At 39.4% G+C, this 25,934-nt stretch overlaps 1 protein-coding gene across 4 annotated transcripts in view; it reads left to right on the top strand.

The window, feature by feature from the left end:
• The window catches only part of DPY19L3 (dpy-19 like C-mannosyltransferase 3), a 78,637-nt gene that overhangs the window by 41,502 nt on the left and 11,201 nt on the right, over positions 1-25,934 (top strand). For 3 of the 4 annotated variants that reach the window (XM_039231915.1, XM_039231914.1, XM_039231917.1), the window contains 8 exons: positions 8,110-8,241; positions 10,302-10,403; positions 12,171-12,244; positions 12,419-12,577; positions 15,564-15,686; positions 16,053-16,164; positions 16,946-17,002; positions 20,579-20,661. In XM_039231915.1, the coding sequence (XP_039087846.1) occupies positions 8,110-8,241; positions 10,302-10,403; positions 12,171-12,244; positions 12,419-12,577; positions 15,564-15,686; positions 16,053-16,164; positions 16,946-17,002; positions 20,579-20,661 (842 nt within the window). The remainder of the gene's footprint in view (positions 1-8,109; positions 8,242-10,301; positions 10,404-12,170; positions 12,245-12,418; positions 12,578-15,563; positions 15,687-16,052; positions 16,165-16,945; positions 17,003-20,578; positions 20,662-25,934) is intronic. The other variant, XM_039231916.1, reaches the window with a different exon arrangement.

The following is a 25,934-nucleotide window of genomic DNA, read 5'->3' as shown; positions in this document are numbered from 1 at the left end:
ATCTCACAAGAAATTTAAAGCAGACATTATAAAAAAGTTTCCTTGAGCACATACAAACACTTGAAACAAATGAAAAAATATAAGCTCGCAACAAACATACAGAAGATAAAAATAAGGAGCAAATGGAAATTTCAGAGCTGAGCAACTCTAGTAACAAAAATTAAAAACTCAGTAGACGGACTCAGCAGCAAGATGGGATGGTCAGAGGAAAGAACCAATGGGAGGCGCCTGGGCGGCTCAGTCAGTTAAGCACCTTACTTTAGCTCAGGTCATGATCTCATAGCTCATGGATTCAAGCCCCATGTCAGGTTCTGTGTTGATAGCTCAGAGCCTGGAGCCTGCTTCAGATTCTGTGTCTCCCTCTCTCTCTGCTCCTCCCCACCTCACACTCTGTCTCTCCCTGTCTCTCAAAAACAAACATTAAAAATTTAAAAAAAAACAAAGAAACAGTGAACTTGAAAATAGAACAATTTAGAAATTACATAATTTGAACAAGAGAAAATAGACTGGAAGAAAAAAGTGAGCAGCCTCGGGTAACCTGTGGGACTATAACAAAAACTCTAATATTCTTATAATCAAATTCCCCAAAGGAGAGAGTGTGAGACTGAAAAAAAGTATTTTTTGAAAGAGTGTTTGAAAATTTCCCAAATTTCACAAAAGATAGAAACTTACAGAATCAAGAAGCTGAGCTAATGTCAAACAGGATAAAACCAAATAAATCCATGCCAAGACACATGACAATCAAGCTTCTGAAGACTAAAGATAAAGAAGAGGGGCACTTGGGTGGCTAAGTCACTTAAGCATCCAACTCTTGATCTCAGCTCAGGTCGTGATCTCAGAGTCGTTATTTCAAGCCCGGTACTGGGTTCCATGCTGGGCATTAAGCCTACTTTAAAAAAAAAAAAAAAAAAAAAAGATAAAGAAGAAATCTTAAAAGCAGAGAAAAATGATATTTATCCAAAGGGGAAAGCTAAGTTGAGTGACAGCAGGTTTCTCATCAGAAACAGTGGTCCTGAATGAAAAGAACAGTTAACTCAGAGTCCTGTGCCCGACACAATATCCTTCATGGAAGAGGGGGAAATCAAAACATTCTCAGATGAAGGAAAACAGTTTATTGCTCATGGAACTACCTTAAAAAATGGCTAAAAGAGGTGGTTTTTTTTTTTTTTAATATTTTATTTATTTCTAGGAGAGAGAGAAAGAGACAGCGTGAGCAGGGGAGGGTCAGAGAGAGAGGGAGTCACAGACTGAAACAGGCTTCAGGCTCTGAGCTGGCTGTCAGCATAGAGCCCGACGCGGGGCTCGAACCCACGAACCGTGAGATCATGACCTGAGCTGAAGTCAGATGCTCAACCGACTGAGCCACCCAGGTGCCCCATCACAAGAACTTATTTCAAACAAACGACATTAAGTAAATTGGAAGTAAAACAGATGGAGAAAGAAAACATTATGCAGACATTAATCAAAAGAAAGTAGTAGTAGCTATATTAATATGAGATAAAGTAGGTATCAGAGCAGAGAAAATTACCAGGACAAAAAGGGATATTATATAATGACAAAAAGTTAATCTACCAAGAAGATATAGCAATCCTAAATATGTGTACACCAAACGATAGAGCTACAAAATGTGTAAAGCAAAAACTGGCAACTGAAAGGAGAAGTAGACAAATCCACAAATAGAGTTGAAGACATCAATACCCCTCTTTCAACAACGGATAAAACGGAAAATCATTAAGGATATAGTACTTAACACCATCAAGGAATATTTCTAGAACACCACACCCAGCAGCAGCAGAAGAGCCAAGGGATTGAATGAATAAAGTCAAACTAGAAATCAGTACAGAAAGATTTTTAAAAATTCCAATACTTAGAAACGAAACAACATACTTCTAAATAATCTATGGGTCAAAGAGGAACCCTTGAGATAACACTAAACTCAATGACAATGAAAAGGCAACCATGTATCAAAAACCTTGTAGGATATGGCTAAAGCAGCACTAAGAGAGAAGTGTATCGCGTTAAAAGAGAGGAAAAATCTGAAATCAGTAATCTAAGCTCCTACCTTAAGAAGCTAGAAAAAGAAGAACAAAATAAACCATGGCAAGCAAAAGGAAGAAAATAAAGCAAAAATCAATGAAATTGAAAACATAAAAGCAAGAGAAAATCAGTGAAATAAAAAGCTAGTTCCTAGGGTGCCTGGCTGGCTCAGTTGGTATAATATGTGACTCTTGATCTCAGGGTTGTGGGTCCAAACCCCAAGTCGGGTGTAGAGATTATTTTAAATGAAGAAAATATTTTTTAAAAATACCTTAAAAGTTAGTTATTTCAAAAGCAAAATAACAAACCTCTAGCAAGACATCATAATAGCCTTGGAGCATTAAAAACTCCTTCTCAACTAATTTTGATACCAAAGGTTTGAGTCCTTGTTCTAGCCAGCATTATAGCGTAGTTAATTAAAAGCACAGATTCTGGAATAAGACCACCTAGGTTTGAGTGAGTTGATATATTTGAGTCATTTAGAACAACACTGCCTGGTATTTTATAAATGTTACACAGATGTTAACCATGGCTAATTAAAAATGATTATGGAGAGGGGCGTCTGGGTGGCTCAGTCAGTTAAGTGTCCAACTTCAGCTTAGATCATGATCTCGTGGTTCGTGAGTTTTGACCTGCTCTGGGCTGTGTGCTGACAGCTCAGAGCAGCTCAGAGCCTGGAGCTGCTTTGGATTCTGTGTCTACCTCTCTCTCTGCTCCTCCCCTGCTCATGCTCGCTCGCTTGCTCTCTCTCTCTCTCTCTCAAAAATAAACTTTAAAAAAATGTTTAAAAAATTATTATGGAGAGTATGAGTAAGATCCACTGAAGAAAACTCCAGTTACTCTACATAGAAAGAATATATTACTGCTACCTCATTTCTTTTTTTTTTTCTTTTAAAATTTTTTAATGTTTTATTTTTTTCTGAGAGAGAGAGAGACAGCGTGAGCAGGGAAGTTTCAGAGAGAGAGAGGGAGTCTGAAACAGACTGTAGGCTCTGAGCTAGCAGTCAGCACAGAGCCCGACTCGGGGCTCGAACTGAAGAACCGTGTGATCATGACCTGAGCCGAAGTCGGACGCTTAACCTACTGAGCCACCTAGGTGCCCCAGTACTGTATTTTCTTTTCTTTTTTTTTTTTTTTACAAATAGTTTATTGTCATACTAGTTTCCATATAACACTCAGTGCTCATCCCCACAAGTGCCCTCCTCCATGCCCATCCCTCCCTCCCCCCCACATCCATCAGTCCTCAGTTTTTGTCAGCATTCAAGAGTCTCTCATGGTTTGCCTCTCTCCCTTTCCCCCACCATTTCCGCCCTTCTTCTCCCCCTTGTTCCTCCGTCAAGTTCCTCCTAATCCTCCTATACGTGCAAACATATGATATTTGTCCTTCTCTGCCTGACTTATTTCGCTCAGCATAACACCCTCAGGGTCCATCCATGTGGCTACACATGGCCAGATTTCATTGTTTCTCATTGCCATGTAGTATTCCGTGGTATAGATAAACCACATCTTCTTGATCCATTCATCTGTTGATGGACACTTAGGCTCTTTCCATGTACTGCTACCTCATTTCTAAACTCTACTGGACTAACAAAATCTGAGAACAAACATCAGATCTGCCCCTGATGATTTAGGACTTCTATGCAGTACTGCTTAATGTTACATTCCTGTGGCTCACTGGCAATGTTTCTTATGAAGCTTGAATAACATCACATTTATAAAACTATACAATCTTGTGACACAGACTGTTTTTTCCCCCTAGAACTATGCCTACTTGACACAAAAATTGGCAGCACTAAAAAACACCATAACTCAAAAAGGCAAACAAAAAATTGTCTTATTTTTTTAAACTGTATTCGTGAGTGATTTGTTATACTTAAAGAGGATAACGAGAAAAATATTCACACTCCAAAAGGAAAGGGAGCAAAATATACAAATGCTTCCTAGAAGGAAAAGCATCAAAAAGAATAAAATACTCTCATATAAACTGAACAGAAGAATTCAAACTTTCTTCTATGCTATGCTGCAAACTACAAAACACTGAAAGTTATAAAGACCCTACATAAGTTGGAAGGATACTCATGTTTATGGATTGGAAGACTTACTATTGTTAAGATGGCAGCACTCCCTAAATTGATGTACAGATTCAACACGAGTCCTCTCAGAATCCCAGGAGATTTTTTTTTTTTTTTGCAGGAATTGACAAGCCGATCTTAAAATTCATGTGAAAACTCAAAGAACCCAGAATAGCTGAAACAGCCATGATAAAGAGGAATAAAGTTGGAAGACTCACACTTTCCAGTTTCAGAACTTACTTCCAAGCTTCAGTAACTGAGACAATATGATACTAGTAGAGGATAGACATAACTCAGTAGAATAAAATTGAGAGACCAGAAATAAATCTTCACCAGAAATAAACAGTCAATTGGTTTTCAACAAGGGAGCCAAGATAATTATGGAGAAAGAATGATCTTTTCAGCAAATGGTGCTGGAATAACTGGATATGCACATGTGAAAGAATGAAGTTGGATCCCTCCCTCCCCACACCACCCCACATACGCAATAATTCACTCAAAGTACAGCATAGACCTACTTTAAGAGCTAAACTATAAAACGTGGAAGACAGGAATAATTCTTCATGACCTTGGAGTAGGCCAAGCCTTCTTGCAAGAATCAGCACCAAAAGCACAAGTGACTAAAGAAAAAATGGGTGAACTGGACTTCATCAAAATTAAAAACTTTTGTGCTTCAAAACAAACCATCAGAGTGAAAAGACAGCTCATAAAATGAGAGAGAATATTTGCAAATCATATATCTGATAAGGCACTTCCAGGATATATAAAGAACTCTTTCAGCTCTTTCAATACTAAGATATGGGCAAAAGATTGGATAGAGATTTCTCCGGAGAAGATATGTAAATGTCCAATAAGCACATGAAAAGATGCTCAGTATCATTACTCACTAGGGAAACAAGTCAAAACCAAAATAAGATACCATTTCACCCTCATTCAGATGGCTAAAATCTAAAAACAACAAGAAGAAAGACAGATGATAACAAGTGTTGGCAAGGATGTGAAGACGTTAGAATCCTCATTGCTGGAGGGATTATAGAATGGTGCAGCCACTTTGGAAAACAATTTAGCATTGGCTCATGTGTTAAACATAGAATTACCATGTGATCCAGCCATTCCACCGCTAGGTACATACCCAAGAGAAATGAAAACATACATCCACATAAAATTTTGTACATGAATGTTTATAGCAGTGTGATTCAGAATGGCCAGAAAGAGGAAATAACCAGATGCCCCTCACTTGATGAATAGGTAACCAAAATGTGGTACCTTGGAATATTATTTAGCAATAAAAATTTAGAATGAAATCTGATACATGCTACAACATGAAGGAACCTTGAAAAAAAACACTGTGCCATGAAGCCCACCACACAAAAAGAAACATTGTGTGGTTCCATTTGTATGGAATGTCTAGAGGACATTGGATTTTCTGCCAATCCTTAGAGGCAGAAAGTAGATTAGTGTTGGACAGGAATGACAGGAAGGAAATAAGAAGTGAGGACGGAAAAAAAAGAAAAAAGGAGTTACAGCTAATGGCTGTGGAATTTGGAGGGGACTGGGGAGATGAGGAGGATATCTTAAAATTAGATTTTGGGATATTTGCACAACTATTAATACTACAAATCAGGAACTGTACACTTTAAAAAGGTGAATTTTATGGCATATGAGTTATATCTCAATAAAGCTATTAAAAAAGAAAAACTATTTCTTAGCTATCCAGTAATTGTACATTTAAGAATCTGTCCTAAGGAAATGCATTCATTCATTTGTCCCTCCAGTATTTATTGAGCACCACTGTCCTAGTGGGGGTGTTTTAGATGCCAGCTATGCAACAATGAACAAATTAAGGACCCACAGTAGCCCTCCCCCCATCCGTGGTTCCAGTTATATGTCAGCCACGGTGAGTAGCAGATAATCCACCTCTGATCTATAGTGAGAACGTCAGAAGTCAGTGTCACAACTCCTGCGTCACCCATCTCGCTTCATCTCATCACGTAGGCATTTTATATCATACAAGAAAAAGGGTGAGTGTAGTATAAGAAGGTATTTTGCGAGAGACCATATTCACATAAATTTTGTATAGTATATTGTTATAATTGCTCTATTTTATTATTGGTTACCGTTGTTAATCTCTCACTGTGCCTAATTTAGAAGTTACACTTTATCATAGGTATGTATGCACAGGAGGAAACACACCATGTATCCGTTCAGATCCGTCAGTGCGTTTGTGGTTTCAGGCATGCGTAGGCAAGAGCCCACCAGGGCCCTGGAGCTGATCCCTCGCAGCTAAAGGTGGATGAATGTAATCAGATACAATGATCTAGGATTTTTTCAAAAGGATGTTCATAATAACATTAATTTCAACAATAAAAGAAAAAGCTGGAAACAAATGATCCACTGGCAGACAAATTATGGCATATGGTAGAATGTTATGTAACCATTTAAAATTAAGTTTTCACAGAACAGTCATTGATGTGAGAAAATGGTACAATATAATGTGAACTAAGGAGAATGCCACATGAAATATCCTACCACCACTATGAAATCAGTATTACTTCTGTAGGTAATATTGGATTTCTATTTTAGAACCCACTTTTCTATCCATTATTGTTTCTTTTTTTTTAGTTTTCCTGGCTTTTCTAAATCCTTTAGAATGAAATATCGTGTCTTTATAATCCTAAAATCCACATTTGTGTGAACACCGAGCAAAAGCACTGAACCATTGCAGGGTGTTGCCTTCTAAATGCTTGATATAGGTTCATTTCCTTTGAAGATAAGAAAACAAAACTATGAGGGAAATCTGGTTTGCTGCTGAATAAAAGTGCAATTTTTCATATGCCGATGTGAATATGGAATTGTCCAATCCCAAAGAGGAGAGAAAGTATCAACTCGTTATTAGAGGCTGTCATTTTTTTTTCTTTGTGGCATATTTTCTGTGTTCAAGTTGATAAGTTTTGCTTCTTTCAATATCCACCTGTCAACAATTCTTATACAGCTAGAGCTGTCTTTAGTGAGTGCTTATCATGTGCTGGGCGTTTTAAAACTTTACCACATCCGGTCCTTCCACCAGGCCTCCCAGCAGCTCTGAGCAAGGTATGAACATCCCTCTTTTGCTGGTGAGCCAGTTCCAGCACATTAAGGTCACACAGCTGGTTCATGTCAGACTGTGCACGCTAGCACTGGTGCTCTTGACCCCAGTCGTGTTCTTTTTGTTTTTTAATTTTTTTTAATGTTTGTTTATTTTTGAGAGAGAGACAGACAGCATGAACAGGGGAGGGGCAGAGAAAGAGGGAGACACAGAATCTGAAGCAGGCTCCAGGCTCCGAGCTGTCAGCACAGAGCCCAACACAGGGCTCAAACCTGCTGACTGCAAGATCATGACCTGAGCCGAAGTCAGACGCTTAACCAACTGAGCCACCCAGGTTCCCCAACCCCAGTCGTGTTCTCGACTGTTGTACTGTGCCACCTGCTAGACAGACAGACACACACACACACACACACACACACACACCCATCCCAAGGTGGAAAGTCGAAGGCCTTGCTCCAGGAGGGACTCTCAGCCTACTGGAATTAGGTGCACACACAGAGAAAATGAAGCAATATAGGACAGTTCTGGAGTGTGGTTAATTCAGAAATAACAGAATACCAGAAGATATTGTAGATAGCAACTGTAAAAGAACTTAGAAGAAAATTGCAGACTGCATTTGCCCATGTCTAGAATATACTTATGCCATTGTCTGCTTCCTCTACTTCATATTATCTGTTTGTTTCCTTTTTAATTAATTTTATAAGGTTTTAAAAAATGCTGCATATTAGAAGGTAAATACACAGTATGTATATGATTTCATTTTGGGGTTTTTTAGATTGAATTACTTGAAGCTAGGTGTGCTTTCTGCTTTATTTGTAACTTGAAACATGTCCAGCTGGCTAGTTGCCCACGGGTCAGCATGAGGTATTCTTCTGATACAGTCATTTTTAACTGTCTCATCTTTGCTTGTTGCAGGCGACATGGCTGTATGGCATACAAATGACAGGCTTGCTCTTGGTGTGCATTCTTCAATTTTTTAATTCTATGATTCTTGGATCATTGCTGATCAGTTTCAATCTTTCAGTATTGATTGCAAGAAAACTTCAGGTAGGACATTTTTTATTTTATTTTATTTTATTTTTTGGTCCTTGAAGCAAACGCTTTTTTAAATTGTATGGCTGGTTGGGCCTTATTTTTCATACTGCACACAAAGGAAAATTTATGACCAGATTCCCACTGAAAAACACTAGACCCATTATTTAGGGGTTTTTGGTTTGGTTTTGGTTTTTGGCTTTTGGTTTTTTGGGGGAGGGTTTTGGGGTTTTTGTTTGTTTTTATGCATGGTATAGCATTTCTGTTTTCAGGCTTTCTGACCCACCATCCCTTCTTTTGACATTTATTTTTTTCTTAGAGAATTGGAATCTCAGTTCAGGGATTAGCCAGAGATGCTTACTTGAATGCCATTGATTTAAAGTTGAATAAAAAAGAAAAAAATGTTTAACTGTGTGTGTGTGTGTGTGTGTGTGTGTGTGTGTGTGTGTGTGAATTCAAGAGTAAAAAGAACTTGTTTCTTGGGACATATGTTCATCCCAGCGAGTCTCAAGTTGCAGGACACTTTAATATTGGTGATACAGCAGTACTACTCTCTACCCCGTTGTTCCATATCATGGTATTGACTTTTAAGTGAATTCAAATTAACTCTGAGAAGAACTCTAGACGCTGGCGAGGATGTGGAGAAACTGGCACCCTCCTACACTGTTGGTGGGAATGTAAACTGGTACAGCCCCTCTGGAAAACAGTGTGGAGGTTCCTCAGGAAACTAACAATAGAACTCCCCTATGACCCAGCAATAGCCCTGCTAGGAATTTACCCAAGGGATACAGAAATGCTGAGGCATAGGAGCACATGTACCCCAATGTTCATAGCAGCACTCTCCACAATAGCTAAAACATGGAAAGAGCCTAAGTGTCCATCAACAGATGAATGGATCAAGAAGATGTGGTTTATCTATACCATGGAATACTACATGGCAATGAGAAACAATGAAATCTGGCCATGTGTAGCCACATGGATGGACCCTGAGGGTGTTATGCTGAGCGAAATAAGTCAGGCAGAGAAGGACAAATATCATATGTTTGCACGTATAGGAGGATTAGGAGGAACTTGACGGAGGAACAAGGGGGAGAAGAAGGGCGGAAATGGTGGGGGAAAGGGAGAGAGGCAAACCATGAGAGACTCTTGAATGCTGACAAAAACTGAGGACTGATGGATGTGGGGGGGAGGGGGGATGGGCATGGAGGAGGGCACGTGTGGGGATGAGCACTGAGTGTTATGTGGAAACTAATTTGACAATAAACTATTTGTAAAAAAAAACAAAAAATTAACTCTGAGAATTTTAAGAATCCAGATACATACATTCAGAAATAAGGGGACGTTTCCTAGAGTGTCACGTCTGAAAACATTGAACTGATCTTTTGTTTTTAATTTAAATCTCTTAAAGTTGCATGAGATTATGAGAAACATTTCTCATAAGTACTTTTAAATCAAGAAGCTGTTTTACTTTCTGCTTTAGGAAGAAGAAATCCTGTCATGGGCAAGCTGTCACAAAGATTTTTAAAAACAGGATCTAAAACAGCAGTTCTCATTCATCCTCCTAACTTTAGTTCTAAATAAATACCATGCATTTTTAATTCTTCAGAATTATTAGATATTATTATATTTGGTAATCTGTAAAGTTAATCTAACAGTTTTAAGAAAACTATTATAGATCAGAGAGCACAATTTATCTTTTTTTATGCTGGTAGGTCTTTAATTTGCTCTGTCTGTGATACATGAATTAATGGGTAAATGATCACAAGATTCATTCATTCATTGTGTTCTGAGTACCTTCTGGCAGACACCATACTCTGCAAAGGTCTTAAAAAAGAAAAAGAAAAAAAGACCAGGACAGTTTTCTGATATAGGAAGCTTATTATTAAGGGATTCATTTACAACTATATTCAAAATTTACAAATATTAAGACGTGCAACTTCATGAAAAGTAGGTGATATTTTGCACATATATTACCAGTATGTTGCATGATCTCATGTTTTAAATCCTTAAGTAATCTAATCTTAAATGTTTATAAAGTAATTTAAGAGTTAAGACTCAGCTGTTTTCATTTCTAGAAAAATCTGAAAACTGGAAGCTTCCTTAACAGGCTTGGGAAACTATTATTACATTTATTTGCGGTTTTATGTTTGACACTTTTTCTCAACAACATTATTAAGGTAGGTTAATAAAATGACATTTAACTTACTGAATGTTACCTAAAGGTTACCTAAAGAATGGTCATTTCTCCTTTTAACAATCTCAGTTTCACTTTGTTTCTGTCAGTTATTTTCTTGATCTCAGTCATTGATTTCTGCTCATTCTTAATGTGCTCTAACTTGAACTCACTTTGTGAGTAATTAAACTTTTTTAAAGCTAAGCTCTAAAGGCATTAAGCAAATGTTTCTCTAAATTTAAAAACTTCTACTTTTTAGAGAGCGTTTTCTTGCACGATGGTACAGAGAAAAAGATGACATGATTTTTATTGGGTTAAATTAATAAATAAACTGGCAGGGTTAAGTTAATAAATAAAGCCTGGCTGGCTCGGTTGGTGAAGCGTGCAACTCTTGGTCTCGGGGCCATCAATTCAAGCCCCCCGTTATAGAATATTACTTAAAAACAAAAGAAAGGAAGAGGGATAAGTAAACTAGCTTCACTGTCAGAACCACAGTGATTTATTGAAATTGATTGTGCCCCTCCTAGCAAGCTGGTTTCAGGACCAGAGACATCTGCATTTACGTGACAGACTCTTTCTCTCCCATAAGAGAATGGCAGTCCCTCTTCCTGTCTGTTGACTCTCACTCACTCGGTCACATTAAACACTTCCACTCCAGGTTCTTGTCACTGTATTCTTAAACCCCACACAGTGCAGTGCTTCTCAAAAGCTTATTTGAGCTGAGCAATCAGCATTTCTGAAAGCCTGGCTGAAAGATAACGCAGTTCATCCATTCCCCTACTCTAGATCTTTAGTCATCTGTGCCTGGGTGAAGCCAGTAGAGAGCTGGACCATTGATTCTTGACTTTCCAAAGAATAACATCTATTGAATTGTACTTGATGTCTTGCCGACTACATACAATGAGAGGAATTGGGGAAAATTCGTCTTTGAGACTCCTGCTGTTTCTGCTGTTTTCACTGTACCCGTGGGGAAAATTTCTCTTGAGTCTCCGTTTCAGGAGTGTTGGGATCTGTTTTGAGCAACTAATTTTAATCTTATGACCTGTGCTTTTGTCTCCCTTTGCGTTTGCTAGTAGAATGTGTAAGCCCAGATTTGTGGCTTATCTCTAGTGAATATGTTTTATGTACTAACCTCACTGCTGGATCCATCTTACTTTCTTTTCTATCTTCATTTTCCTTTTGACAGAATTTCTTGACCCACTTATGTTTTATGGATTTTTGTAAGGCATATATTAAAAACAAAATGGTGTGAATTAAAATTATAATCCCTGATGATATGCACTGGTATTTGTCCACCCTGAGGGTCACCCCTGAGCCTTCAGGTGTCATTGTGTGAATGAGTCTTCTATCAATTGTGTCTCCAGACAGAGACCCCAAAACCAGAGAGGGCCTGTGGGTTCTATCTCTACTTGAGGTCTCAGATCATCAAATTACTGGTTTTCTGATCAAAAAAATTGTACTCACCTGGCTTCAGCCATCTCCTTCTCCCTGAGACCAAAGCAGCTCATCTTTTATCTATTTTCATGTTGAACATAAGTATAAGGTTGAAAAAATGATTCTGCTTTAAAAAGGGGTAGGGGGTGGAAGGTGTGTAAAAGTCCCTGTGTTAGAATTCCTCAGCTCTGACAACTATTGAGAACATTTGCTATAAACACACATACACACACAGTCCTATGAAACTGGACACTGAATGTATGTGTTCATTGGGAAAATAGCAGGAAATCATGCATAAGGCACTAATAGTAATTTTCATTTTCTCCTTCCCTGATAGAAAATTCTTAATCTGAAGTCAGACGAACACATATTTAAATTTCTGAAGGCAAAATTTGGCTTTGGAGCAACAAGGTATGGCTGAATTTAAAGTTTATGTTTGCTCTTTTATATTAAATCAGCAGGGACTTTCAAACTTCAGTTATCATCGTGCCTTCAACTATTAATTCCAGGCTCATTTTGAGGGAAAATGTGTGGCTTGCCTATCTTGTTTTGAATTTAATACTTTGCTTTTCATTTGTTCCCTAGAGATTTTGATGCAAATTTGTACCTGTGTGAAGAAGCGTTTGGCCTCTTACCTTTTAATACATTTGGAAGGCTCTCAGATACTCTGCTTTTTTATGCTTACATATTTGTTCTGTCCATCACAGTGATGGCAGCGTTGGCGGTCGCCTTCCATAACCTCAGGTATGGCGTGTTTCAGAAACTTGTGCTGTGCTTTTAATCAACTTGCTCTGTGTTGCAGAAACATTGCTCAGTTGAAAATCAAACTATCAGACACAGACACGTTATTGTTTAGCTGAAAGGGGAACCATCACCAGTTTAGAGTGGACTCCACTCTCAGTCGTTAACTATGGACCAGCTAAGAGATAGCAAAAAGCAAGCAACACAGTACAGACTGTCCCCTTTGGGCCCTTTCTGTATGACCCTTTCTATAGATGCGGGATCCTCAGAGGACTCACTCTACAGGGTTTGTAGGAAGTAAATGAGTTAAAACAATATATAGTGCTTAGAATGGTGCCTCATGCCTGGAACATTCTGTACATTTTAGCTGTCATTCTCTGGTATTATTACTGACTCGTAGTCTCTCTTTGGTTCTCACTGTTAGTTTTCCTATTGTTTTTCTGCCTTTCTTCCTCTAGCTGCCTTTTCTTATTTCTCATGAAATATCAAGAGTTAACTGTTGTTTGTTTTGTTGCACGTTGTTAAAGAGCTTGTAAGGTTGGAGCAGACCATAACTGTTAGAGCCCAGCACTGTCTTCAGCAATAATTGGCTGTTTCTAAAAACTTAACATGTCTACTGATTTGCTAAAAGAATGATCTAGGGAGTATAAAGACTTTTTTTTTAAACTTGTGGAATACCTGCCTACAAGGCTGATGGAGGTTCTTGCATTTACTGCCCGTGTTAAATTGAAAGAAAATTAAGTGTAAGAAATTGAAGCTGCTGTCATTTGTGAAAACTTAATGAAGCTCAGAAGGAAACCCTTTTTCTCCATAGTTATCTTGCCAATTAAGGTGCTGCGGGGCTGTGATTCGCAGCCACCGGAGAGCTGTGCTGGGAAAGGGCATTAAAATGAGTCCAGATCAGTTGAGATGTTTTATGATTATTAAGAGAGTGAAGCAACATTGAACCATGAAAATACTTCATTGACTATAAACTATTTTAGTATCTTTCAGAAGTATTCTTAGCCTGATCTCTAGCCCAAGATAAAATCCAGCCCTGTGAAAATAGATGGAAATTATTCTAGACAGTGTAATTTAATATTATTCCAGACACGCCAAGTGTCGACAGGACTCTAGACTGCATGCAAAGCAGGAAGTTGAGTTGGCCTGCAGTATTTTGTGAAAATGTCTGCCGTGCTCACTGTGAATCTAGGAGCCGTCTCTGACTGCTGACTTGGTGTATGATTGTAGGTAAAGGTTTTAGAATATCCTCATCTACCAGGTAGGGGTATTAGAACCTTATTAGAGGAAAAGTACTACATTAATTAAAGTAATTTAAGAATAGTGGTATCTCAATATTAACTTCTAAGTAATTTGAAGGATATTTTTGTCAATGCCAAGTATTTAAAGGATCTCTACCATTTTCATACTAGGAAGGATGGTATTCTTGTGTTCACACAACCCAACTGCATTAGTGTAAAGGATACGACTGCAAAGGGATTAACCCATGGGCTCTGTATTCATGGTGTTAGTAAGAGCTTTCCAGCTTGGCCAGGGAGATGGGGAGAGGTGTTGCAGAATTCTCTCAGGTATCAAGGGAAAATGAGAACATATGTTCTCCTTGTCAGGAGCAATCTTTTAGTAGCAACATAGAAGCTGGGGCTTGGGTTGTATATGACATCTAAGTAAAGATTATTACCAGTGGGGAAAATTACCTTCAAATACCAATTTAATTTGCATATGAATCTAGGGTGGTTGGAAGGATTTCAGGAAAGACTAGTTCTCTAGTTACATGGAGTCCTCATACATACCCAGGAGTGTTGGGTTTCATGAAGGGTAAGTGGGGCCTTTATAAAGGTATCATTTTTATCTTAAACTGATGGCCCTTCCTGTTGTTTCCTCATCCCCTTGACAACACATTGGACGACATCCGAACCCACTCGTCCATCTCAGCGTCTCTGAAGTGGAGACCACCAGAGAGGACCGTATGTGCCTCCCGGTGTGATGCAATTTAGAGTACAGCAGGTCCCCCATGAGGTGTTCCTGCCAAAACAAATGAACTTGACTCTAATAATTAACCTCCAGATCTAATTACAAGTTTATAAGGAGCCTGGGAATAGAGAAATGTATTAAACACGACCACAAGGAGAAAATCAGCCAAATCCAGACGGTGGGAATAGTTATAGGACACATGACATTTCCTTCATCCAATAAATGGCCTCAAAGCAGAGGATACTTGTTTTGATTGAGAGAGAATTGAAAGAGATGTTGACGAAATGCAGTGTGAAAGCTTAGGGTCCTGATTCAAAGAAACCATCTGAGAAAAGCAATGGCAGTAAACGGGAAATAGAACATGAATTGGGTGTTACATGATAAAGAATTATTGTTAATATTATCGGTGTAATTTTAATGTAGCCATATTTGATTTAAAATTTATAGACATCTTGTGGAAACTAATTTGACAATAAACTATTTGTAAAAAAAAAAAACAAAAACAAAAACAAGAATAAATGTGACAACAAACAGGCAAAAAAAAAAATTATAGACATCTGTAATGAGGTATTGATATGTTAAAATGTCATAATTTGTTCATAAAGGAACTGAATGCCAAGTTTATGGACACATTTTTATTTTTTCTCATTTATGAAAACTTGTAAAATACTAGTAAGCCATGAAATATCTTTAAAGACATCTTTATCTTTTGGATTCCAAAAGACTATTTTTTCTATTTTTTATAAAAGGTTGAAGTACTCTAATTTTTACTTAAAATGAAATTGGTCGAATTTTAGTTATTTGTGCATTATAACACTTTTAGGCTTACAAATTCAAAATTGATTAAGGCTGACTCATTTTACCTTAGAGCAATAATACATTTCTAAACATATGAAGGGATAAGTCTCTATTTAAATACAGTTATATATATATGAAGGCATAAATCTTTAAAAAATATTTACCTAACTTAAAAATTATGTACCCAGCTTTAATTGTGTGTGTGCGCTGTTTTGTTCAGTGACTCTGCAAATCAACAATCCATGGGTCAAGTGGGAAAGTGCACGATCATCTTGAAACCAGAAACCGCCTACAACTTAATACATACCATTCTGTTTGGATTCTTGGCCTTGAGTACGATGAGGTATTTTGTCTTATATGTTTGCTTGGTTAATTTTTTTAGTTGACCACTCTTTACCTGGCATATTTTAGCAATGTAACTTGGAAACTCCATTGATGATCATGGTTGCCATAAAATTTTTCTCCTTTACTGTCTTTTCCAGTACAAAGTATTATTAATAACCAGTTTTCCCCTAATTACCAAGATGCCTCTATTTTTTACCTATATGATGGCTCTCAAAAGACAATGAAAGTCCTAACTAACCCTCTAGCAGGCGTTTCCTGCACAGTCTTGGTCAGGTTTTCCTGTCCCAGACGGTACAGCTGTCTCGCACCACAGGCCTCTCCACAGCTCGCCCTCGCCGACCTCTGCCCGTTTCTGTTCCTACAGAATGAAGTACCTGTGGACGTCACACATGTGTGTATTCGCATCGTTTGGCTTATGCAGCCCTGAAATATGGGAGTTACTCCTGAAGTCGATCCGTCTTTATAACCCAAAGAGGGTCAGTGCCGTCCCTTTGCCATCTCACTTTTATTTTTATGACTTTCGGGAATCCTTTCGCACCCATTCTTGTTGTTTTCAGTAGTTGCCCAGACATCAGTCCAATGAAACAGATACTAAAATTTGAAGCAGAAATTAGATGACTGACACCCTATGGTTTTCTCCCATCCAAATAGTAACCCGACCCTAAGGGGCCCGACCCTGCTTAGCTTCGAAGATTAGAGGAGATCGGGAGCATTCAGGGTGGTATGACCCTAGACCTTAGGATTTTCTAAGGAGTTATTTCTAAAATAATCTTATTCTTAATTTTATTTTTTAAATCATTTATTTTTCCCAAACCCCAGATTAGATATGCTTATTATACCAAACCTGGAAATACTGTAAAGTACACAAGGAAAAATTAAAAATCACCAAGAACCTAATTATCCAGTTATCACTATTATTGTAATAAAGTATATACCTTAAAACAAATACTAATAATGGGGGGATAGAAAAGAGCAACTATGAATAAGCATATGACTATGGTTAATGGCCCATAATTGCAGTTTTGAGTTGTTTTCCCCTGTGAACTCACAAGGTAGCGATGTGGTAGAAGCTACAAGTATCTCATGAGTGATTGGGACCCTTACGTGGACCCAGTTGTCTGGCATATTGGAGACTTGTGCTCCATTAAATGATGTTTCTGTTGTTTGAAAAAGAAAAAGTCATATGTTTCCAAAACAAAACTGTAAGGCCAAAGTGTTCAAAATACCTGTGATCTAAATAATGTCTTTCTTACATAGATATGTATAATGCGATATTCAGTACCGATATTAATACTGCTGTATCTGTGCTATAAGGTAAGACCGATTTTCCTCATTCTTGCCATTTATCAGTTTAGCAGGATAATTGATCTGAGTCAGTGTATTCTGTATGTTACTGGCAAACAGAATGGTTTGCGGAGGGTACAGACCTCTCCTTCACTTCTTATAAAGGCACGTGGCATTGATAGGAAAACCAATGTATTTCCCAAAGAGTATTTAACAAGTGAAAACATTATTTTTAACAAGCAGAATTATTTTTATAACATTATATTTGTATGTTTATAAATATTATGTTTAACAGGCAAAAACGACTACAGGTTAATTTTTCTAATTAATTTTGATTTTGACTTACTATTCAGCTGATGCAAATTCCGAAAGATGTTTTCAGACCTACATTGAGGTAAATTAAGTAGAAAAATAAGTCCCTGTTACCTGCTTTATAGAGTCAGAGATCCTAAAATGCGTCTCACTTTAACCTACGTAGTTCATTAGATGCTTAAAATCACCTCGTAAGAGGCCGGGCTTATGTAAATAAATGCAGCCCCAGACTAGCCTCGTTATCTGTCCTTCAGGTTCAATAGGAAATAATGAAACTCTTCATATTCTCAGTTGACTAACTTCTGTAATAGCTTCAGTTCGGAGAATCCTCCGCAAGAGACAGGGAGTCGCCAGCCAGGCTATTTGGTGACTCTTGTCACATCTTTGAGATTTAGAGGCTGGAATCAGTACCTGGGCAGGGAGCCCAGACTACGCCACCCAGCTGAGCTTTTACCCTCTCTTTCAAAAAGCTTACATCTCTTTTTAAGTTTAGGTTTTTTTCCTTCAAATTTGATTTTATGTCAGAACGAACAATAGATTTCATATTCTACTGTGTATCGCCCCTCGTTTGGGAGGGGGGGTCTCATGGGAGGAGGGAGCTCAGCCACGGGGAGGATCAGCGAGAGCAGCTTAGCTTTGGGTTTTGCTTATGCTTTCATAGAAGATTTTATTCAAAGCCAGAGGTTTTAGGCTAGAAATAATATTTGATAATCACTCTACTGGATGATTCTACTGTAAATATTTCAAAAAAGTATGCTCTATCATGTTTCTATCCATCAAGACATTTATTGTTACAGACAGAGCATGGTGCTAACTCAGACACTGGAAAACATAGAAAAGGTTATTTCTACCACCCTGCCTCTGGGAATTTTATTGTCCTTGGGTAAATAAATGAAACTTCTTTAGAACAACTGGAAAGCAACAACCGAAGATTAAATAGAATGTACGCTTAAAAAGGAATGAGGCAACTTTCCCTCTACACATTGGTTCTGGGTGATAACACCCCTTCCTCCCAGAAAAGAGCTCATCACGCTTCTTGTCTCATGCTAAAGATGTACGCACATGATAGCAATCCTTTTTCCACAGTCTCTCTGTGTGTAGGCCGAGCTCTTTCTTGTCTCAGCTATGTATTTGGAATTGTGTTCATTTTTTACAGCTATTTGAGGACTTAAGTCTCTTGTTCTTGGTAAAATTGAGGAAGGACATTGTAGAAGATATAAACTACGCTATACAGCATTGGGTCTCAAAGTGTGGTCCCAGAGAAGCAGCATTAGCATCACTTGGGAACTTGTTAGAAATAGAAATTTTTGGGTTCCACTCCAGACCAGACCTACAGAATCAGAACCCCCGGGAGTGGAGCCCAGAAATGTGTTTTCCCTGGCCCTCTAGGTGGCGCCAATGCACAGAACAGGGCTTCCCTGCACTATTGACATTTTGGCTAAATTCTTGGTCATAGGGGGCTGTCCTGTGTGTTGTAGGATGTTTAGCAGCATCCCTAATTTCTACCCCCTAGAAGCCAAAAACACCTCCCTCCTGTTGGGACAATCAAAAACCTTCAGACATTGCAAAACATCCCCTTGGGAGCGGGGCAAATCCCTCTCCTCTCCCCTCTTGAGACCATTGCTCTAGAAAAACCAGTGGTAGCACCAAAAAAGCCATCATTTCCAGGAAGTCTGTGTTGATATCTTTGAGTGAGAGAGTTAGTAACTCTAAAGAATCCTTCCAAAGACTTGCCTAGCATGAGTGTCCCCTCTCAGTATTGGGCTTCAGGAGAAACATTAACGTGTCCGGCTTTCACTGTACAAAACGGTTGAGATATTCCAGCCTCTCAACATTTAAAATCACAAAGAAAATAAAGGTGTTATGTATATTAAGAATTATCTGGAAACTGAATCTGTTTCCCAACTATTGAACAAATTTACCAATAAGTAAAGTGAACTCATGTATTTCAAAGCCTGATTTGAGTTTCATAGAACAATTGTAACAAGGATTTCAAATTTTCTGTTCCATAGTAGCAATTTTGCTATGTGTCTCTTTAGGATAATCCTGTTCAAAAGGGAAAAGCGTGCACTTCACTGTAAAATCAGGAGTTATTATTACCCTCCTGTTGATTAATGTATCTGCATTGCCGAATTCCCACATTATTGCTAGTCATTTAGAAACAGCATTTAGTTAATTAAGCACTTATTTTCACATTGTTTAAGAAGTCTGCCACAAGACAGTGTTACTAGATTTTAACATTTTCAGAATTAACAACGGCAACTTTCAAGCTAGAAAAATAACTACTATCCATTGAATTGATAGATTTCAAAATATGTTTTATACCAAAATAATTTAATTTGGACATATCATTAAAAAGTTGGTATTCTATGGATTATCCAAAGTGATAGGGAAAATTGAAATATCATATAGGTATCATTGAATCACTATGATTATATCTCTTCTAAAACTTTGAGCCAGTAGTGCTGACACCTGGTTTTCCATCACCAGCAATTTTCTGGATTCACCCACCCACGACGCGAGATGAGAATGAGCAGTAAAAAATGGCCAAAGATGAGATGATAAGAAAGTGACAGGGCTAAAAACACAGCCTCCAAGCAGTCAGGTGCCACTCTGGTTCTAGTTAGTGGTTCTTAAATAAAAGTCCTATATTTTCAACATTAATGAGGCACAAACACTTTGTCATTGGCCTTCTTCCAACATAAGAGTTCCGCTGTTCACCTTAGGACGTATGTTGATTATCGAAACGTAAATAGCAGTAGGCATGGGGCCTTCTTGCGTCCACTTCCTCCCTGGGTTAAAATTGTGGGGATGAAGTGAGATTCCGTGTCCCAGAGCAGTTTCACAGCTCTGACGTGGTGCTTGCTGTCTTGTAAGGGCACCTTCTGCACTGAAGGGTAGATCACATGATGTAAGTTCTATTTTTCTCACACACCGTGTGAACTTTCTCGCAGTTGCCATTCCTTCCCTATCCAAATGTACATTTCACTAGGTAGTAACACCATGTACAACAATTTTCTTATTAGAGTAAAATAAAAGCTCATTTTGAAAAGTTGACAACCCCTCTAGCCCTGGTTAGCTTTGGCTCAAAATAATTCTGGGAACTTTTCTCAGACTTTGGCTCACTTCTGCTGGGAAGGGCCATTGTCACAGGGAAATAGTTCAGACACTCAGGTGGCGTATGTATTTAGTTCACAAGCTATATGCTGTTCCTCCCCTTTCTTTTTAATGGTAGTGATAGCTGTGGGCGTGGGGGTGGATTTTGTTTTTGTTTTGTTTTGTTTTTAATTTCAGTTCTGGCCAGGAATGATGGATGAACTCTCCGAGTTGAGAGAATTCTATGATCCAGATACAGTGGAGCTGATGAACTGGATTAAGTAAGAGGATTTTTTTTTTTAACCTTTAAAATTTAAAGTGCCTTTTAAAAGTCATCATAGACCTCAGTTGGTGTTTTCTTTTTTTCTGAATCTAACTGTGAAGATACATTCATTTCCAAGTTTTTAAACTCTGCATTTGGAAATAGTTTCTTCCTATTCAAGAAATATTCTCTCTAAGCACAATCTCTGGAAAAAGGGAAAATGCTCATAAGTTGAGGAAATCAGAGCTGGAGGATGTACCCCAGGCCGCTGGCGGCAGGGGAGAGAAAGCTTCGTAGTCTAGGCCAGTTTTACCTTCATCATGTCTTTCATTTTGAGACCATCCAGATTTTCTATTTCTGCTGACACGTGAAAGTATTGTTTCCTTGTTAATCATTGAAAAAGTATACTGTAAACGACAGAGTCCTACCAGCTGCGTGCACCTTTCTTTTTAACAGAGCACACTGCCCGAGCCTAGGCCTAAAGAGAGCTAAAGATACAGACTCTTTCTCTCTTAAACACCGTCATGGTTAGCATTCTGCCTGTGCTCACGGTTGCCTGCGTTCTGTTGCTTCACCTCAGCGCTCGGCATCAGGATGAGGTTCATGTGTTTGCAAGCTTTGTTAATGACACCTGCCGCCCACCAGCAGAAATCAGCTCTGCTACCTGGGGCAGCATTCCCGGGCCCCAGAGTCCCGGGCATTTCCCTACCTTGTAACCCAAAAGCTGCAGTGTGATTATTCACATGTAAATAGATGTCGCAAATCTTGTGTGACATGTTCTGAAGGCATCAGCGGTATCGTCTCCATCACTTAGGATTTTAGTAGCCATATTGGCACTTGCTCATGACTACTCTTTACTAACTGGTACAGTTTAGCACTGCTTGTATATTAAGAGATGGTAAATGTTTGATAGCTTAGGTCTCTTGAGTGCAATCCATGGATTTTATAGAGATTGATGTTGAAAATATATATGTGCCTTTGGTCCCTCTGTCAGACTGGCTTTGACTGGATGCTGTATCATTTTTCGTATATTTCCAGTGCTGAGATTACTGAGCAGTGCTTTGTCTTTATTTAACTTTAAGTCATGGCAGACAATTATAGAGTAAATAATTCCTTCAGTATTTATTGTGTAAGGGAAAAGAGGGTTATTCATAGAAAGAAAAGCTAACTACATCTGCATTAACTATAGTCAACCGGAAATTTATGGCACGTACCTTGTGAAGGTGAGGCTGGTGGCTTCTCGTTTCAAAGTCACACTGTTGATGGGAAGAGCTCAGGGCGCCTGCTGCTGGAAGGGCCCTGAAGCTGGCGGGCCTGCCTGGGTCACTCCTGCGAGCTGCCGCCTCCACTCCCCAGTCCCTCCGGAGGGGATGAATCGGAGCGGCGGTAAGAGTGTGTCCTGGCTGAGCCCGGGCGGTCGTTGGCAGGATCAGGCTGGTGTGCTGGCTGCAGGACCTGTATTTCCTTGCTTGTCCTCAGGCAAGACTGTTCATAGTGACGTTTCAGGGTCCGAGAGATGGCGGAGGAGAGATTATATTCCGAATGTAAAGAAGACACTCTGTTACTTCTCTCCTTCGGGAAAGTGATCTTCACTCCTTACTTTATCCTCTTACTTACACGATCCTTGATCCTCTCCCTGTACGTAAACATATTCTTTTTACTTTTTAAAAATTCCTCAGCCACTGGAAAGCTTTGTCTTGTTCCAAAATATTGGTCCCATTGTGATCTAATCTTGCTTGTTTTCCCTTGGAATTCTTCAAATCTAAATGATTGTTTTTGTAAAAATAGCTGCTGGGCACGTTTGTGAAATAAGCTTAAGTGATGATGAATATATGCCAAAATTGGGTCTATTTAGACACAAGATGTATTTGTTTAAATCAACATTGAAATCGGCTCTGGTCTGTAGTCTTCAATTCCAAACACAAGGGAAAATGTACTTCATATTCTTTGAACTCGCCTTGATTTCTTCTGTTTCTGAAACATAGCATATGACCTGCAGCTTTCATTTTAGTACTCTGCCTAGTCACCCGTGCCCGTGATGCTAGCAGGCCCCAGCTGCGCCGGGAATAGCCTGCGGCCTACGGAGGGTTGGTCTGAAACTGTCTGAGGGCAGCCAGCAGAGCTCTGGCGGGGACTCAGCCCCCTTCTTTTCATGTCTTCTGCCGCTGTTCTCAGACAGCATCACATCCATCTTCCATCAGGGAGGTCACAACAGCGTGTACGGGGACGGGATGTAGCTTCCATCACAGGATGGCTGCCAGGACGAGCCAGGATGAGGAACGGTGACCTACAGGAGCTCTGGGGGACACCTTCAGTGACCCTCCATTATGGCACAGGCACCCTATGTGAAGTGTTGAGAAGCGTGCGCACCACGTCCTGGTCTCTGCTCTGCATACTCGATGCTGGGCAGACCACACATCAGCCTTACGCGTCACCCTTGCGCTCGAGGACACTGAGCCTCCATTTGGAGGTTAGAGCTGGCCAAGTATTCACTTGGGCTTCTCAGGCTTGGAGGATAAGTTGAAAGATTCTATCGCCTCAGCAGGAATTGTTTTCTCTTCTGTTGGAGGGGCTCGGTTGTGACCCTTTTTTGGCTCATCAGGCAGCCTCCAGGGAAGATAAAGGGCATGGTTTCAGGATACCACTTGTTAATAGGAGAGGGGCCGTTCCGAAGGGATTCGGTTTCTGAGAAACAGTTGAACACCTTAATGTGTAAAGTTATATCTGAACTTGTGTACTTATGAATTCAATTTAACAGGTTATTTGTTAAGCACACGCGATCCATAGAAAGTGATGTTAAATGTGTAAGTGTCGAGTGGCCCTCCACTATACCACCTCTCCACTAGCGCAGGCGTCCAGTCTCAGCACTACTGTCTTCATTCCTTTTTTCCATATTCTTATTATTGACTCCAATTTAGGGTTTTTAGAGCCTTATCAAGTTTCAATTGAAAACTTTCTTATACTTCTGATTTTTAGTAATAGACATTTCCTATCTTTACTTCCTTAGAGATTTCAATTTAAGTATAAAACTAATAGAACTTTGAGATGCAATCCCTCGTTCATCAGTGAGAACACTGTTGAAATCGGCCCCAGAATCGTCCCCAGGTGAACTGGGAGGCCGCTTACCCCGCTCCTCCCGCAGCACCGGCCCCTGTGCTCCCCCGGCCGCCTGCCCTCCACACGGTGCTGAGTGCCATGTGCTCGCTTCCCGGCAGGTTGCGGACCTCCCACACACAGAGATTAGAAACACCACTGGTTGATTGATTGGTTGGTTGGTTGGTTGATATCACCTTCTGGTAGCTCCTTCAGCAAGACCCAGCTGGTACTTGTGCTCTGTGTGTGACCAGGAAGGAGGTTTACTTCCATGGCACCAGTGCTTCAGATGCCGTTCCTTTGTGCCCCTGAGTGTTTCGTTCTTGGCTCCTGAAATTCTTCTTTGACGTTGTGCGGTTAAGACACGCATGTAGATTTGGATATTTTGAGATGTGACATTTTAACTATGGGGTTTTAGAAGATTTTTCACTAATGGTAGTCCCTTTTCAGTGATGAAGCCTGTGTGTGCAATATATTCTCTATGGGACTAAGAAAACGGATCACACTTCCTTAGCACTTTATCAAAGCAGAAAGAATTACTATATATTTTAAATATGATGAAGGTTAAGTTCAGACCTTAAATGCCTATAAGCCTCTTTTATATTTAATGAATCATTTTGTGGCATTTGCATAATTCTATAAATTTTTGAAGGGTAGATAAAGCAAATGTTCACACATTATATTATAATGCTCAGTTTACCCATTAGTTCAACAGTAATTAGCTTGTTGAAGCTTAGAGCTTCAAAAGTAAATGAGATTATTTGTTCAAAATGCCATCAGGTCTTCCTGGAATGACATTTAAATTATGTAATGTAAATCTGTTTGACCTGTGAGTCCTTGTCATTATTTAGTGACATTTCTTACAGAATAAATTGTTTGCAGGTTGGGCAGCCTGCTATAGAGCTTGGCAGAGGGCTATAAAAACAAATTATCCTTTCATTTTATACATCATTTGTTCAAACATTGGTAAAAATTGCTTTGTTTTTCTATAATAGAGAAGTGTCATTCAATGGTTAAAAGCACATTAGCTGTTTTAGACACAGACCACAGACTGTGTCGGCAGAAGCATCTATGCAGGAAGAACGCCCAGCGTCACACCTGTCCCACTGCGTAGCTGAAGTTAAGGACAAAGGGTGCCTTTTCCCTTTGCCTACTGAGTTCACCACAGAACGTATGACCCACAACGAAGCCAGGTTTTTAAAGTTCAGAAAACGTGTGATTGTTTTTCATTTTGTTCCACTTTGCTTGTTTGCTGTATTTTGCACATGCTTTATGGGTAAACTTGAATATTTCAACTGTGAAACGTCCCAGGTTTGCCATGGGGCTAGCCTATAAAACCAAGTAACTAGAAGAAGACAAATAAACATCATCTCTGCTATGCTTAGAAGTCCCTAGCTTTCAAAGAAGTACTATTTCTAGTTCATTTCTAGGGGTCGGGGTACTTGTATTTGCTGCTTTAAAATGGAGCCAAGGGAAAACTCTGCTAATGGTCGCCAGGATTCTTGCACCAGTGGCTGAGACAGATTCCTTGACTTTGGTTAAAAGCACATTAGCTTGACAGCTTTCTAACTCTGCTAAAGAGGCCAAAGTTAAAACATATCACGGAAGAATGTGGTTTACTTCATTTTTCTCGCAGCGCCCCTAAACAGTCTGGCGCATCACGCACCCTGGGGGGAGTGGGGTGGAGGCGCTCTCATGCTCTCTGAGCACCCAGCATGGAGAGGCAGGAGAGGCAGGAATTGCCAGGAGTGAGCCGAGTCCGTGTGTTTCGTTTCCAGGATCGCTCAAGGTGCACAGAAAGCACTAGTAAATAGGTACTAGACAAATTACTGGTTTATTCCCAAGTGTCTGTCTGTAATGGGAACAGAGTCTGGCTCTGTTAGCTTATTGGCTAGAAGGCTTATTGAAGCCAGGCTACCATCATACCATGTTTGCCAGCCCAGCACACAGTAGGCCCTCAGTAATATATTTCGACTGAATAAAGAATAGCTTTATAGCTTCCCAGCAACCAGTTGAGGACTTTGGACATTTTAAACCTTTGTGAACTACGTCATTCATCGAAGCAGTATGATTATAGTCTACAAAGAGATATGAAACCTGGGTCATTAACCGTTGAGTAGATAACAGATCATAGGTCAGTCACCTGTGTCTGCCACCGTTATAAAATACACACTGGAAGCAGCTCTGTGCCTCCCCCTG

This window comes from Hyaena hyaena, unplaced genomic scaffold (assembly GCF_003009895.1).
Source record: "Hyaena hyaena isolate Hyena2069 unplaced genomic scaffold, ASM300989v1 scaffold_61, whole genome shotgun sequence".
Classification (NCBI taxonomy): Eukaryota; Metazoa; Chordata; class Mammalia; order Carnivora; family Hyaenidae; genus Hyaena; species Hyaena hyaena.
This window is presented reverse-complemented; position numbering and strand designations above follow the sequence as displayed.